The sequence below is a fragment of the Cetorhinus maximus genome, chromosome 6 (assembly GCF_964194155.1).
Source record: "Cetorhinus maximus chromosome 6, sCetMax3.hap1.1, whole genome shotgun sequence".
NCBI lineage: Eukaryota > Metazoa > Chordata > Chondrichthyes > Lamniformes > Cetorhinidae > Cetorhinus > Cetorhinus maximus.
In genome coordinates, this window is record NC_135884.1 from 5,307,868 (window position 1) to 5,325,451 (window position 17,584).

The 17,584-nt window shown below is 44.4% G+C and overlaps 1 protein-coding gene across 1 annotated transcript in view; it reads right to left on the reverse strand.

Moving 5' to 3' along the window:
* Nucleotides 1–15,356, reverse strand: part of kbtbd12 (kelch repeat and BTB (POZ) domain containing 12) — a 51,264-nt gene extending 35,908 nt beyond the window's left edge. The window contains exon 1 of the mRNA XM_078542898.1: nucleotides 14,290–15,356. Within this exon, the coding sequence (XP_078399024.1) occupies nucleotides 14,290–15,356 (1,067 nt within the window). The remainder of the gene's footprint in view (nucleotides 1–14,289) is intronic.
* Nucleotides 15,357–17,584: the final 2,228 nt, after the last annotated feature.

Sequence of the window (17,584 nt, forward strand, 5' to 3'; positions counted from 1 at the left end):
AAAATTTCATTCAATTGTTACTTTAATGGTCTGTTAATTGTTGGTGGGCGCGCTGTCGACTCCCATGTGTGCCTGCTGACCGAAATATCACGCGTCATTTTACGCGGAGCCCTCCTGCTCAACCAAAACCCTGCCCTTGAGCTCCGACACATTGGTAGGAGAGGGCACTTCCTTAATTGCCTTGACTTTCTCCTCTAATGGATGCAACCCTTAGGCATCGACTTGATGACCCAGATTCACAATTTCCTTTACTTGGAAGGTGCAATTCTTATTTAAACGAACGCCAGCCTCTAAAAATCTCTTCAGAACCTCTTCCAGGTTTGCCATATGCTCTGCTCCTGTGGATCCTGTGATTAGGACGTGGTCCAGGTACACTATCACTCGGGGGAGTCCTTGTCGTAAGTTCTCCACGGTTCTCTGGAAAATCGCACAGGCAGAGGACACCCCGAAGTGTAGGCGTGTATACTGGTACAGGCTCTTGTGCGTGTTTATGGTGACATAACTTCTTGAGATGTTGTGCAGCTCGAGCTGCTGTTATGCATGGCTCATTTCCAGTTTAGTATAGTAAATTGCTGCGAGTTTAGCATACAGATCTTCAATCTTTGGGATTGGATATTTGTCTCATTTTGCAGCCTTGTTTACCATTAATTTATAACCCCCACAGATGCGAACGGTTTGGTCTGGCTTTAGCATAGGGAATGCTGCCCATTCTGAAAATTGGACTGGCTGTGTTATTCCTTATCTCTCCAAACAACATAATTCCGCATCTACCTTTTTTCTCAGAGTGTAAGGCCCAGGTCTTGCCTTAAAAAACTTGGGTGTTGCTTCAGGGTCCATGCATATTTTAGCTCTCAGACTTTTGATATTCCCTAGCTCATCTGGGGAATATTCTGTCATACTTTTTCAGCAACTCTGGAATTCCTCCAGTCCTGACCTGAAAAATTTCTGACCAATTTAGTTGATTTCCTTCAACCAATCACAGCCCAGGAGGCTAGGTCCTTCTCCAGTTACAACAACTATTGGCAGCTGAGCTGTCTGTTGCCTGTATGATACAGGTACAGAGGTGATGCCTTTCACCTGTATGGCTTCTCCTGTATATGTTTTTTACTGAGCAGCAGTTTTCTCCAAACCCAATGGCTAGGTACCTTCACTGAGATATTTAAATATGTTTTCTCCCACCACTGAGGTCGATGCTCCTGTGTCCACCTCCATGAGCAGAGGCTTTGCATTTACTTGAAGTGTAACAGTGGTTGGTTCAGTTTTCCTGACCTTCAGATTGTGTAGGGAATAAACATCAGCCTCGGTAACTTCTGGCTCTTCTATATTGTGCACTTCATTTAACCTGACCTGATGTCTGAAAGGCTGCCTTGATTGAGTTCTGCGCTGTTTAACAACATGCCCTTTTTTGTGGCAGTAGTGGCATTCTGCCTCTTTAAATTTACAGACTTTGGGTACATGATTTCCCCCGCAACGGTAACACTTTTAACTTCTGGGTTACTGGCGACCTGCTTCCAGCATTTCTTTTTATTTACCTAGCGGTAGGCACCGTCCCGCTTTGCGGCAGCCTCCCTGATCTTCACGCCACACCTGGGGGCAGGTTCCCACCCTAACTACAAAACGGAGCCAGGTTGCACACAGTGCAGAGCCTGCAAGTGCCTCTCAGCGCTCTCCATTGCTAGCACTATCTCCATGGTGCGCTTCAGGTCTATCTCAACGTGCACAAGCAAACGGCGCTGGACGGCGTCGTCAATTATGCCGCAAACCAAACGATCTCACAACATGCCGTTTAAAGTGTCACCAAAGTCACCACAGTGCTCCGTTAACTGTTTTAACTTCGCGATGTACGTTGCAATCAACTCAGCAGGGGGCCCTTACTCAAGAATTAAACTTGAACCTTTGCAAGGTCACTGAGGGTTTAGGCTGAAAATGTCCTTTCATGTGGTCGACTAGCTTGGTGAAGGATCTGGGACTTGGCGCGTTCGGAGCTGTCAAACTATGGATTAGGTTAACGGTTTTGCTCCTGCAGACACTGCAGATGTTATTTCGTTAACTACAAAGTAGAACGCGAATCGCTCAATGTATTGACTCCAGTCCTCGGAGGATGAGTCGTATGGGTCAATTCTGCCAAAGTGAGGCATTGCTGGTGAATATACTTCTTTTCTTTTCTTCCCTTAAAATACTCACAGTCGTGAGGCTAGGTTCTGGGTTGGCGCTATTTATCCTCGTCGCCAATTATAATAAACTTGGAGAGTGCAGAGCGGGTTTCGTGTAAGAAACAGCGAACTTTATTAACAGATTTCAGAGGAGACTACATGCTTGTTCCAAGACCGAGGCTAAAAAGCTCCTTAGGCATCGACTTGATGACCCAGATTCACAATTTCCTTTACTTGGAAGGTGCAAATTTTATTTAAACGAATGCCAGCCTCTTAAAAATCTCTTCAGAACCTCTTCCAGGTTTGCCATATGCTCTGCTTCTGTGGATCCTGTGATTAGGACGTGGTCCAGGTACACTATCACTCGGGGGAGTCCTTGTAGTAAGTTCTCCATGGTTCTCTGGAAAATCGCACAGGCAGAGAACACCCGGAAGGGTAGGCGTGTATACTGGTACAGGCTCTTGTGCGTGTTTATGGTGACATAACTTGGAGCTGATTGGTCTATACAGTCACATGATCCCCATAACAGTAAGAAATGGTTTAACTTACAGTCATTATAGGAAGGACCTGCAAGGGTGTGATTGCCGCTGGTGGGCCATGTAGCAGCCATAAAGGGACGCCCCCTTTGACCACCCTGGAATCCACTAGGAGGCCATCTCAATGTAGCTGGTGGTCTCCCCAAATGGCTGGGGGCCCTCCTGATGCCAGTGAGAATGTGAAATAGCCTTTAATTGGCCAGTTGATTGGGCTAATTATCCAGTCGGCGGGCGGCCGAGCCACTGCCATTCCCACTTTTGATAATAACCTGCGGGAATTTGGGAATAACTGGGCTCCCACCTGATGCCTTCCGCCGCCATCTTACGAGCCCTGCCGGCTCCCACCCCATTCCCCAAGAGCTGGCAGAACCCCGGCCAATGTTTCCACGTGTTGGTGAGACCAGAACTAGGAGGTCAGTGATATAAGCTGGTCACTAATAAAATCCAAAAGGGAGCTCAAGACAAATTTATGGCATCAGTCAGGTGGGCCGAATGGTCTCTTTCTGTTCTGTAAATTCTATAGACTTTCAGAAGCAATAATTCAGTGTTGAGTTCAGCAACTCTTTTTTCTTGAGGGGACCAGTTCTAGCCAGTGACTTGATTGAGGATCATTCCTTCAATTAGCCCAGAGTCCCCCACCGCAGAGTAGAATGAGGTTGGCCTGCCGGTAAAGCTCTCTGAACTTCAAGAACTTCAAAGGTCCTATTTTTGAGAAGAGGTCAGGCATTTCCTCACAGAAACAGGAAGAAGATGAAAATTAAGGAATGGTAATTTTTAGCGAACCTATAGGCCACACTGCCTTCCCCTTTATGAATCCTGAAGTAGGCCTGCCTCCTCGCCGAGCTCCAGTTACATCACAACTAGAGTATTGCGCCCAGTTCGGGTCACCACACTTTAGGAAGGATGTGAAAATCCTTGAGAGGGTTCGGAGGAGATTTACCAGAATGGTTGTAAGGGATGAGGGATTTTAGCTTCAAGGTTAGGATGGAGAAGCTGGGGTTGTTTTCTTTGCAGCAAAAGGAGATGGAGCGGAGATTTGATAGAGATGTACAAGATGCTGACAGGTTTAGACCATAAGACCATAAGATGTAGGATCAGAAGTAGGCTATTCGGCCCATCGAGTCTGCTCCGCCATTCAATGAGATCATGGCTGATCTGATAATCCTCAACTCCACTTTCCTGCCTTTTCCCCATAACCCTTGATTGCCTTACTGATTTAAAATCTGTCTATTTCAGCCTTGAATATACTTAACGACCCAGTCTCTACTGCCCTCTGCAGTAAAGAATTCCACGGGGGAGGTGATGGAGTAATGGTATTGTCGCTGGACTAGTAATCCAGAGACCCAGGGTAATGCTCTGGGGACCCGGCAGATGGTGGAATTTGAATTTAATAAAAGTCTGGAGTTAAAAGTCTAATGACCATGAAACCATCGCCGCCGATTGTTGTAAAAACCCATCTGGTTCACTAATGTCCTTTAGGGAAGGAAATCTGCCGTCCTTACCTGGTCTGGCCTGCATGTGACTCCAGACCCACAGCAATGTGGTTGACTCTTAAATGCCCTCTGAACAACGACAATTAGGGATGGGCAATAAATGCTGCTGGCCTAGCCAGCGGCACCCACATCCCATGAATGAATAAAAAAAAAGATTCACTACGCTCTGAGAGAAGAAATTCCTCCTCATCTCTGACTTAAATAGGCGACCACTTACTCTGAGATTATACCCTCTGGTCCTAGACTCTCCCACAAGGAGAAACAACCTCTCAGCATCTACCCTGTCAAGCCCCCTAAGAACCTTATATGTTTCAATAAGGTCGCCTCTCATTCTTTTAAACCCCAATGAGGACAGGCCCAACTTGCTCAACCACTTCTCATAAGGGGAACAAAACTGTTCACAGGATTCTAGGTGTGGTCTAGCTAGTGCCTTGTATAGTTTTAGCCAGACTTCCCTATTTTTATACTCCATCCCCTTTGAAATAAAGGCCAACATTCCATTTGCCTTACATATTACCTGCTGAACTTGTATGCTAGTCTTTTGTGATTCATGCACGAGGACTCCCAAATCCCTCTGTGCTGCAGCTTTCTGTAGTCTTTCTCCATTTAAATAATATTCAGCTCCTCTATTCTTCTTGCCAAAGTGCATAACCTCACATTTTCCCACATTATATTCCATCTGCCAAGTTTTTGCCCACTCACTTAACCTGTCTATATCCGTCTGTAGACTCTTTGCGTCATCCTCACCGCTTGCCTTCCCACCTACTTTTGTGTCATTTGCAAATTTGGCGATTGTATGTACACTTCTCTCATCTAAGTCATTAATATATGTTGTAAATAATTGAGGCCCCAGCACTGATCCCTGTGGCACTCCACTAGTAACAGGTTGCCATCTCGAAAATGCGCCCCTTATCCCAGCTCTCAGTCTTCTATTAGTTAACCAATCCTCTATCCAACCTTATATACTACCCCCAACACCATGTGCTCTTATCTTATTAAGTAGCCTTATGTGCGGTACCTTGTCGAATGCCTTTTGGAAATCCAAATGTATTACATCTACTGGTTCCCCTTTATCTATCCTGCTTGTTACTTCCTCAAAGAATTCTAATAAATTTGTCAGGCATGATTTCCCCTTCGTGAAACCATGCTGACTCTGCTTGATTATATTACGCATTTCTAAATGCTCTGCTATTACATCCTTTATAATAACCTCTAATATTTTCCCAATGACGGATGTTAAGCCAACTGGCCTATAGTTACCTTTTTCTTGTCTCCCTCTCTTTTTGAATAAGGGCATTACATTGGCAGTTTTCCAATCCTCTCAGACTTTTCCAGAATCTAAGAATTCTTGGAAGATTAACTATGTCCTTTAATATCCTAGGATGCAACCCATCAGGTCCAGGGGACTTATTGGTCTTTAGCCCCATTAATTTCCCTAATACTTTTTCTCTACTGATAGTTATTGTATTTATTTCCTCCCCACCTTTTGCTCCTTGACTATTTAATATTTTTGGAATGTTATTAGTGTCTTCTACCGTGAAGACTGAAGCAAAGTATTTATTCAACTCCTCTGCCATTTCCTGGTTCCCATAATTATTTCCCCAGCCTTATTCTCTAAGGGGCCTATGTTCACTTTGACCTCTCTCTTCCTTTTTATATATGTAAAGAAGATCTTATTGTCCATTTTTATATTACTTGCTAGTTTATCCTCAAAGTTTATTTTCTCTCTCTTTATTATCTTTCGGTCATCTTTTGTTGGTTTTTAAAACTTTCCCAATCCTCTGGCTTACCACTAATCTTTGCCACATTGTATGTTTTTTCTTTAAATTTGACAATATCTTTAACTTCCTTGGTTAACCATGGTTGCTCCATCCCCTTCCTAGAATCCTTCTTCCTTACCAGGATGTATCTTTGTTGTGAGTCATGAACAATTTTCTTAAATGTCTGCCATTGTTTATCAACCGTCTTTTCTGCTAAACTCCTTTCCCAGTCCACTCCAGCCAAGTATGCTCTCATTCCTTTGTAATTACCCTTATTTAAGTATTTTAAGCACAGTTGTTTCTGACCCAAGTTTCTCACTCTCAAATTGAATGCTAAATTCTAACATGTTATGGTCACTGTTTCCTACGGGATCTTTCACTCTGAGACCATTTATTAAGCCTGCCTCATTACACATTGGCAGGTCCAAAAGAGCCTGACCCCTGGTTGGATCCACAATATATTGTTCTAGGAAACTGTCCCGAATACACTCTATGAATTCTTGCTCATGGCTACCTCTGCCAATTTGATTTTCCTAATCTACATAAAGATTAAATTCACCCATGATTAATTCTTTCAATATATTTTGAGTCCTAGTTTTAGAAAAAGTGAATTCTGGAAAAAAAGAAGTTGTACTATATTTTTGGAGCTGTGAATATGTTCGTTTCACAGAATCACAGAATCACAGAGTGCAGAAGAGGCCCTTCGGCCCATCGAGTCTGCACCGACACATGAGAAACACCTGACCTACCTACCTAATTCCATTGACCAGCACTTGGCCCATAGCCTTGAATGTTATGACGTGCCAAGTGCTCATCCAGGTACTTTTTAAAGGATGTGAGGCAACCCGCCTCCACCACCCTCCCAGGCAGCGCATTCCAGACTGTCAACACCCTCTGGGTTAAAAAGTTTTTCCTCACATCCCCCCTAAACCTCCTGCCCCTCACCTTGAAATTATGTCCCCTTGTGATTGACCCTTCAACTAAGGGGAACAGCTGCTCCCTATCCACCCTGTCCATGCCCCTCATAATCTTCTACACCTCAATCAGGTCGCCGCTCAGTCTCCTCTGCTCCAACAAAAACAACCCAAGTCTATCCAACCTCTCTTCATAACTTAAATGTTTCATCCCAGGCAACATCCTGGTGAATCTCCTCTGCACCCCCTCCAGTGCAATCACATCTTTCCTATAATGTGGTGACCAGAACTGCACACAGTACTCTAGCTGTGGCCTCACCAAGGTTCTATACAACTCCAACATGACCTCCTTACTTTTGTAATCTATGCCTCGATTGGTAAAGGCAAGTGTCCCATATGTCTTTTTCACCACCCTACTAACATGCCCCTCCGCCTTCAGAGATCTATGGACACACATGCCAAGGTCCCTTTGTTCCTCAGAACTTCTTAGTGTCATGCCGTTCATTGAATATTTCCTTGTCAAATTACTTCTTCTGAAGTGTATCACCTCACACTTTTCAGGGTTAAATTCCACCTGCCACTTATCTGCCCATTTGACCATCCCGTCTATATCTTCCTGTAGCCCAAAACACTCAACCTCACTGTTAACCACCCGGCCAATCTTTGTGTCATCCACAAACTTACTAATCCTACACCCCACATAGTCATCTATGTCGTTTATATAAATGACAAATAATAGGGGACCCAGCACAGATCCCTATGGTACGCCACTGGACGCTGGCTTCCAGTCACTAAAGCATCCTTCTGTCATCACCCTCTGTCTCCTACAACTAAGCCAATTTTGAATCCACCTTATCAAATTACCCTGTATCCCATGTGCCTTTGCTTTCTTTATAAGTCTCCCATGTGGGGCCTTGTCAAAGGCTTTGCTGAAATCCATATAAACTACATCAACTGCACTACCCTCATTTACACACCTGGTCACTTCCTCAAAAAATTCAATCAAATTTGTTAGGCATGACCTCCCTCTGACAAAGCCATGCTGACTATCGCTGATCAATCACTTTAACTACTTTGTCAATGGTCTCAATTGGCCAATGACAGGTCGGCGGGTGCACAGGTGATTCTGCTGAGCCCCCGCCGACCTGAAAATTGAAATGAGGTGGGGTGACATCGGGAGTTCTGCCCGACGTCATCCCGCATCATTTTAAGTGTCAGCGAGCAGGCCCTACCCCCCCACCCCCGCTCACCGACCGGGAAATCCTGGCCTTACTATTCCCTTGCCCTCACCTCCCTCAACTGCAAGAAGAGAGGGAACATTTTATGGCCCGTGGGCACTGATGGAAGACCCAGAGACACCAACAATATGCATTTATATATCACTCTGCACATTGGGTACACATCCCAGGGCACCTTACACACGAGAGGAACATTAGGAACAGGAGTCAGCCATTCACAATAAAGCCGGCTCAATTAGGTTATGGCTGAGCTGCCTCTTTACTCCATTTCCCCCTCTTAGCTCCACATTCCTTAATGTCCTCGCCTAACAAGAATCTATTGATTGCAATCTTGAAAGCTCCAGTTGTTCCTCGGCGCCTACAGGTTTTGGGGAAGTGCGTTCCTGTCTTCCACTAAAACGATGAATATTGGACAACAAGGGCAGGAAAGAAAGGAATAAGTGGACTGGAGTTAAGCGATGGAGCTAAAGATCATTGAACAGACAGACGTTCGGTAGGCTTTTGAAAGCAGGAAGAGGCAAGCCGGAAGGTTTCGGAGGGGTCTTCCTGAGAATGGAGGCTTGTTACTCAAAAAAACTGGCCATCACCTTTTGTTAATATTCATTCTTTCATAGGATATGTGCGACACTGGCAAGGCCAGCATTTGTTGCCGATCCCTAATCGTGCTTGAACTGAGTGGCTTTCTAGGCCATTTCAGAGGGGCAGTTAAGAGGCAACCACCTTGCTGTGGTTCTGGAGCCACATGTAGGCCAGACCGGGTAAGGATGGCTGATTTCCTTCCCCTAAAGGACATTAGTGAACCAGATGGGTTTTTCTGAAAGAAATCTATCTAATTTGCATTTTAATGGATCATTAATAACTGCTTGTGCTGTCTCCCTAGGGAGTCTGTTCCATAGGTTGATGGCACACTCACTGTCTTACCTGTTTCCGCAGATTAGTTTCAAAGCCCTCCACCCTACCCCACCCCATAAGGTTTTATAAGCAGATCTTAGCATGCAATGTTTGTGTGACAGTTTTGCACGTGAAGGTTGGACATGTGGATGAAACTGCCGACCAGTGGTTTATGCCAGTATGAGTCAACTCCTTAAGCAATTGGGGGGGAAGCAGCACTCACTATGGGGTTTAGTATCGTTATTACTGCAAACTAAAAGTGCGTGACTAACAGGAAATGTTTCATGTGCTGCATAAAATCACTTCCTCTTTGGATATGGATTGAGATGGTAGATTAATACAGCACAAGAGGGAACCATTCAGCCCATTATACTCATGCCAGCTTTCTGAAAGGGCTATCCAATTAGTCCCACCCTTCCCCCGTTGCCCTGCAAACGTTGCCTCTCCATATCCAATTCCCTTTGGAAGGTTATTATTGAATCAATTTCCACCACCCTTCCAGGCAATGCAGAACAGCAAGAGATCTTACACATCAAGTTAAAAAGTCCAAAAACCAAAAACAAAAGCACGCACCGGACAAGATGAAAGGAAGATTTGCATTGCTATAGCGTCTTTCACAGCCTCAGGATGTCCCAAAGAGCTCTATTGCCAACAAAGTAGTTTTTGAAATGTAGTCACTGTTGTAATGTAGGAAACGTGGCAGCCAATTTACACACAGCAAGCTCCCACAAACATCTGCCTCTGCCTCAGAAGGTGGTGGAGGTGAGGGTCATTGAATATTTTTAAGGTGGAGGAAGATAGATTCTTGCTAGGCAAGGGAATCAAAGGTTACCGGGATTAGATGGGAATGTGGAATTCGAACCACAAACAGATCAGCCATGATCTTATTGAATGATGGAGCAGGCTCAAGGGGCCGAATGGCCTGCTTCAGCCCCTATTTCGTACGTTAGTATCTATAATAACGACCAGATCATGCATTTTAGGTGTTGACTGATCGATACATAATGGGCCAGGTCAATGGGGAGAATCCTCTGCTCTTCTTTAGAATGCTGCCAATCTTTTATATTCACCCAACAGGGCAAACAGAATCTTAGTTGAACGTCTTATCTGGAAGACAGAACTTCCGACAGTACAGCATTCCCTCAGTACTGCACTGCAGTTGTCACGCTTAGATTTTTGTGCTCAAGTCTCTGGAGTGTGACTTGAGCCTAAACCTTCTGACTCCTGTCCACTGATAGCCACAGCTGTGCTGTCCTTTTACAGGCTGGTATTCTAGTTCATTGGAGAAGCTAACCTTACCTGTACTCATACCTACCACAGAGGGCTGGTGGCTCTGGTCTAATCCCTTTGAGCACATTTTTAAAAAATGAAAACATGCGCCCCCCCGGGTAAGTAACTGCAGGAGGAGTGGGATGAGGGATCCATAAAGTAATTTGCAACCGTGCCTTCAGCTGCCTGGGTCTCTTTCCTCTTTTAAAAGGAACATTTAAACTTACCTTTGTGACCAAACCTTTGGTCACCTGCCCGAATATCAGATGCGTCAAGGTGTCAAATGTTTGTTTGATATCAATCCTGTGAAGTGTTTGGGACATTTTACTATGAAAGGTATTATACAGTGCAAAATCAGCAAAGTAAAATACTGTGGATCTGGAGATCGGAAATGAAAACAGAAAATGCTGGAAAAACTCAACAGGTCTGGAAGCATCTGTGGAAAGGGAAGCAGGGTTAAAGGGGGGAGTTTCCAGCCCTGACACTGGCGGGTATCATCCTGGGTGGGATGGGATGGCTCTCCAAATTTTCCCATCCCACCCGTGACAATGCCCCTTCAGTCTGCGGAAAACCCCAACGTTTCGAGTCCCAACAATACGACTCTTCTTTAGTAACTGAAAAGAGGTAGAAATGAGACAGGTTTATGATGCAAGTTGCCTCAATGCAAGTTGTTTTTGTTCTTGTTGCTGTTGAAGTTACACTCTAGACACCTGAGCAAAAAAAACCTAGGCTGATCCTCCAGTGCAGCACTGAGGGAGTGCTGCACTGGCGGAGGTGCTGTCTTTCGGACGAGATGTCAAAATAAGGCCCAGTAGAAGAGGCCATCAATTTACAAGCATCAAGCTCCCTCAAACAGCAATATGACAATGACCATCTAATGTATTTTAGATGTTGATTGAGGGATAAATATTGGCCCAAATATACTGCAACCACTTATGTCCACCAGACAGGACCACAGCTTATCCTGTATGATGGCAGCAGTGACAATGTAGCACTCCCTCTATACTTCTTATACTGTTCTCAAGTCTATATTAGGGGCATAGTTTAAAGATAAGGGGTCTCTCATTTAAAATAGAGATGAGAAGGAATTTCTTCTCTCAGGGGGTCATCAGTCTATGGAATTCTCTTCCACAGAGAACAGTGGAGGCTGGCTCATTGAATATATTCAAGGCTGAGTTAGATAGATTTTTGATTGACAAGGGAGTCAAAAGTTATGGGGGGGCGCGGGCAGGAAAGTGGAGTTGAGGTCACAATCAGATCAGCCATGAATGGTGGAGCAGGCTCGAGGGGCTGAATGGCTGACCTGCTTCTCTTTCTTATGATCTTATAAAAACCACAACCTACTGACTCAGAGACACAAGTGCTACTGCTGAGGCAAGTTGACATTAGAAGCATAAGTACCACAAGAGGGAACTGGGCTATAAAAGCAGTCCAAAGGTTAGACAATATACACTCAGGAATCTTGTGTGTAAACCAAAACTGTAATAATGCACATAAACAAAACATCATTAGAGGGTATTTAGCTCTGAATGAGAAGTCAGCAAGGGAAAGAAGCAACCCTGAGCCAGTAGCAAACTTTTGCTTGTGGCTAAATAAATATGCATCTGTTCCAACTGGTTTTTATTGGAAGATACAAAGCAGTACAGTCTGTTTTAGCTCAGTTGGCAGCAGTCCTGCTTTAGAGTCAGAAAGTGGGTTCAAGACTTGAGCATAAACATCCAGGCTGACACTCTCAGGGCCAGTACTGAGGAACTGCTACGCAGCCAAAGGGGCCGATCTTTTGGATGAGATGTTAAACCAAGGCCGGTCTGCTCTCTCATGTCAGTGCAAAAGATCCCACATGGTGTTATTCTGAAGAAGGACAGAGGAGTTGTTCCCAGTATTTGTCTCTCAAGCAACATCACTAAAGCAGATGATCTGGTCAATATCACGTTGCTGTTTGTGGGAGTTTGCTGTGTGCAAATTGGCTGCTGCTTTTCCTATATTACAATAATGACTACGCTTCAGAAAGTACTTCATCGGCTGTAAAGCTTTTTGTGATGTTCAGTAGCCATGGAAGGTGCTATATAAATACAAGTCTTTGTCTTTATTTCAGGCTCTTTGGCTTGGGGAGAAGGGGTTACAAATACTAACTCTGGGAACCCCTGATAACACCCATGCAGCTTGCAAATAATGGCATAATCCCAAACGTTCCTTGTAAACAGCAACAGACTCCTGGTGATCTCGGTTAATAATTGCACAGTCACAGGGATTAGGGCTGCCAATCCTGGTTGGACATATTCCTGAATATTTGATCACATGACAATTGATAATGTGGCATTTGATACTATGTCATTTTCCTGTTATTTGCAATTTTATTTGCATTTGCTTCATATATAGGTTGGGTCCCCTGTAGTTGAATCTTTACTTGCATTATTTTTAGGGAAATAAATCCAAGTATAGTTGAAGGATACCCATTTTGTATCGTGCATTCTGTTGTTTGGCAATCATCTCGCCTGTTGCAGTCAGGGGGTGGATTTTAACTGTCCAGTTAAGGTTGTCAGAAGCAAAAATCAGGACAGATGTAAAACGGGCTGTTGATTCACTATCATGTGTCTTACATGCAAAAGTCAAAATCTACTCCAGGATTTGCACAGCCCACCCACATTTTTAGGCTAGAATAAAAGCAAAATGCTGCGGGTGCTGGAAATCTGAAATAAGAACAGAAAATGCTGGAAAAATTCAGCAGGTTGGCAAGCGCTCTCTGATTGGTAGAGGCTTGCCAACCAATCAGCACTCTCTTCACATACAGTATAAATTGTTGTTTTCCTCTTATATCGGTATTCTTGCGAAGTGTCCTGATGAGTGCAAGACAAAACGCTTCGACATGTCCCTTTTTTCAGTAACACTCAAGCTCTGTACTACCAAACAACTCTTTCTTGACATTTATAATCACTCAGTTCTGGGCTCATTCTCGTATATCTATTTTACATCCCCTCCTGTGCCTCTATATCCTTTTAGTAATGAGAAGATCAGAACTGTTTACAGAATTCCAAGTGTAATCCAGCCAAGATTTTATTCAAGTTTCACATAACTTCTTTACTTTCTGGTTTTATTCATTTAGGAAATGAACCCTGGTGTTTTATTTGTATTTTTTAATGGTCTTGTTAACCTGTGTTTCTACTTTCAACGATTTGTGAATCTGTCGCCCTAGACTATTATGCTCCTCTGCCTCTCCTTGTGGGTACAAACCTATTGCATAAAATTCTCCATAATTCAGGACAATTATGTCTGATGATGAGCACAAAACCATTGCCAATTGTTGTAAAAACCCATCTGGTTCACTAATGTGCTTTAGGGAAGGAAATCTGCCATCCTTGCCTGGTCTGGCCTACGTGTGACTCCAGACCCACAGCAATGTGGTCGACTCTTAAATGCCCCTCTGAATGAGGGCAATTAGGGATGGGCATTAAATGCTAGCCTATGATACCCACATCCCATGAATGAATATAAGAAAAAATATTTGGTACAGTGACTGAGAAAAAAGCAGTAGGTTGGCATACATGGAAACTCACAGTGGCGCAGAAGGGAACATTGGTATTAAGGCCCCCAGTCAAAGAGGAGGAGGTCTTGTGGTGCAGTGGGTAGCATCCTTACTTCTGGGCCAGAAGCTCTGGGCTCAAGTCCCCCTTCAGGATTTGATGGCCATGGAAGGTACATTCATAATGTATCCAAACAGGTTGATTATCAGATATAAGTCCTTCAATATGCCTGGTGGCAGGTGGTAAGAGTGGGAGAGTTTCCTGGTCAGCCATACTGCAGAAGGCAATGGCAAACCACTGCAGTACTTTGGCAAGCATAATTATGGACCAATCCAATGGAAGTCCATGGTCACCAATGCTTTCTTAGGGCATGGTACCTGAAGGAGGAGAGAGACCTCTGCTTTTCACCTGGCTTGTGCAGTTCTTTAATCTGGAATGCTTCTCGCTGGCATTGAGGGTTACTACCTTCCTCCTCCCTCCCCCTAGGAAAATAGCATGCACAAAAGGTACCCACCTCACTATCTCCACATCCTTTGTCTTTTGCCTCGATAGTTTATTCACTCCTGCTTCACCAGTTAAAATAATGTCATTATTCTCAGTCACAACTCCAGTGCAGACATACCCCAAGGCTTCACCACATTTCGGTGACACAATATAATAAGACTTCTTCGTTGTGGGTGCATAACAATAGTTGGTTTCAGTATAACTCATGTGTCTTGACTTTATTCCTTGACCATTGTTACCAATGCAGAGGAGGAGATCAGTATTCTCCATCCCATAACGTAGACTGAGAGACGGATGTTGCTGGGCCTTATGGATGGTTTCTATAGCAAGCTGAATCATGTTGTAGCATTCCACGTTGCTAAGGAGGATGATGTTCCTTTTAAGGGTCTCCTTCAGGAAGGTAGGACTTATGAGCTCCAATCTTACCTGCCTCATGAGGTCCATAAGGTGACCTGTCCGTGAGTTCCGGTCATGATTCACCCATCGAAGGACCAAATCCAAAATGCTCTCCTCACGGGAGATATTGAGATCATCAGAGCAGACCAAGGGTAGCAACTGATGTCCTTCTATCTCCAGTACCTCCTCCTGCAAACAAACCTCTGCAAAGTGCCGGTGGAGGTACTTGTTCGCTTGATCAGCCAGGTCTTCTGCTGCCAGTTGGCTTGCAAAGTAATAAATCCCGAGGCAGTTTGATGCATCCATGTGTTCCATCATGTACTTCTGGCAAGCCATGAAAATGGTTTCCATTTGGAGGAAATAAGCCATCGTGGCCACTCCCTGGACATTGGAGTTGGTGAGACACAAATCTGAATGGTACATGTAGTTTAAGATAGTGGCCACACTTTCTGACTGCACATCGTGTAATGCCACTTCTCTCTGACTACATTCTGCCAAGCCACATGTGAACATTGCTTGGAAGTAAGGGCTGAATGCAGCCAGCAGGAGCCGATGACACGGGAACTTGGACCCTTGTGCCACGAGCACAACGTCAGTCAACTGATCCGAGTCCTTCATTTTATTAATCTGGTGAAGTAAATTCAAGCTGTGTTTGACTCTAACTTTATTCTCACAATCCATGGCCGCCATCAGCTACTTTCCACCGCTCGGGAAAAAATAGCAAAAGTTTTCGTGTTATTTAAAGTCTTATTTGCTGTCACTTTGGTTGGAGTGAGGTTGTCACCTAGGATATCTCAATTTCTACAGCCCATGATAGCTGATGACCATTATCTTCAGCCTGTAAAGAGAACAGATAACATGTGTCAACCAGAATGCCCTGTCACCGTTTCCACAGCTTAACATGCTAAAATAAATAGTTACTTGTATAGGAATAAAAGCAGGCCATTCAGCCCCTCAAACTTTTTCTGCCATTTCCTGACTTCTCCCTCAGCTTGCCTGGCCTCATAAATGAACCCTTTTAACCCCAATGTATTTCTGGTGAATTTGCACTGCATTCCCTCCAAGGCCGATCTGTCCTTTCTGAGATGTGGTGCCCAGAACTGAACACATACTTCGGATGTTGGCTGACCAAGGCTGAATACAGCTGAAGCATTTCTTTTTATTCTTTCACGTGCTGTAAGTGTCTCTGGTAAGGTCAGCATTTGTTGCCCATCCCTAATTGCCCTTGAGAAGGCGGTGGTGAGCTGCCTTCCTGAGCCGCTGCAGTCCCTGTGGTGTAGGTACACCCAAAGTTGCTGTTAGGGAGGGAGTTCCAGGATTTTGACCCAGCGACAGTGAAGGAATGACTGATATATTTCCAAGTCAGGATGGTGAGTGGCCTGGAGGGGAACTTACAGGTGGTGGTGTTCCCATCTATCTGCTGCCCTTGTCCTTCTAGATGGTAGTGGTTGTGGGTTTGGAAGGTGCTGTTGAGGGAGGCTTGGTGAATTGCTGCAGTGCATCTTGTAGATGGTGCACACAGCTACCACAATGTGCCATCACTTCCTCCATTTGGTATACTAGCCCTCTTGAGATAAAGGCCAGCATTCAATTTATCTTTTAATTGTTTTTTGTCCCTGTCCACTAGATTCCAATGATTTACGCACATGGACACCTAAATCTCTTTGCTCCTCGACAGTTCCTGTGTTCTGGGCATGTAGAAAACATTTGCTTTGGCTTTCTTGGATCCATAGTAAACAGCATTACAGTTCTCCACATTTAACTCCATTTGCCCCAGTTTTGCCCACTCACTTAGTTTAACTCTGTCCATTTGTACCTTCCTGCTTCCATCTGCAAACTTATTGTGCCTCTTGTCATCTGCAAACCTGGAGATGGAGCTCTCTACTCCTTCATCTGAATCTCTGTTAAGCATGGCGAAAAGCTGAGAGCGTAGTAGGAATCCCTGGGGAGCACCACATTTCAAACCCTCCCAATTAAAGGAGAAACACTTTACCCCTACTCTTTGTCTCCTACCCCTCAACCAATTTCCAGAAAATGCTGTAAGGTTACCTCCAAATCTGTGTGCTTTTATTTCTGCTAATGATCTCCCGCACCTAACCTTATCAAATACCTTCCGGAAATTCTTATTGACGGCACCCACAGGCACATTCCCCTATCCAACACACGAGTGACCCCCCCAAAAGATTCAACTCAATTAGTCAGGCATGACTAACCCTTCACCAAACCATTGCGGCTTTCTCTGATCAGCTCAAATTTCCCTAGTTGTTCAGTCGCTTATGGAAAAAAAAAAGAAGACTTAAAGGCACAGAGGAGGCCATTTGGCCCATCATGTCCATGCTGGCTGGCAGAAAGAGCCATCCAGCCAAGCCTCACTTTCCAGCTTTTGCTCCATAGTCCTGTGGGTTATGGCACTTCAAGTGCATATCCTTGAAAAAGCCCTAGACATAAATCCTGTCCAACCACCGCCATCATTGACTGGGGTGTAAAAATGCTCCACAAAATGATTTCCCCGCAACTGTGATGTCAGACTCACAGGTCTGTAATCCGCTTATCGTTTGAAATATCTCAGTCAGATTACCCCTCGACCTTCCGCACTCTAGGGATTACAAATTATGTTTATGCAACATTTTAAGTATCACTAAGTGCCTGAGAAAAGCTCCGCTCAATCACACTGAGTGTGGAGATGGTGGATGCTGGGACCCAATGTGCACTCAAAAGTCATGGCATTCCAGGAACAGCATATTCTGATTGCAAAAGCAGGCTAGCTGCAATCGCATTTAAAAAAAAATCAATTTTTGGAAAGTAAACACATTTGGGGTTTTATTTTCATAGAGGGTGCTTGGGAATAAATGAAGTATTGCGCTGTGTCATGTAGCATTCAGTTAATCCCCCTTGGGGACCTTTCAAGC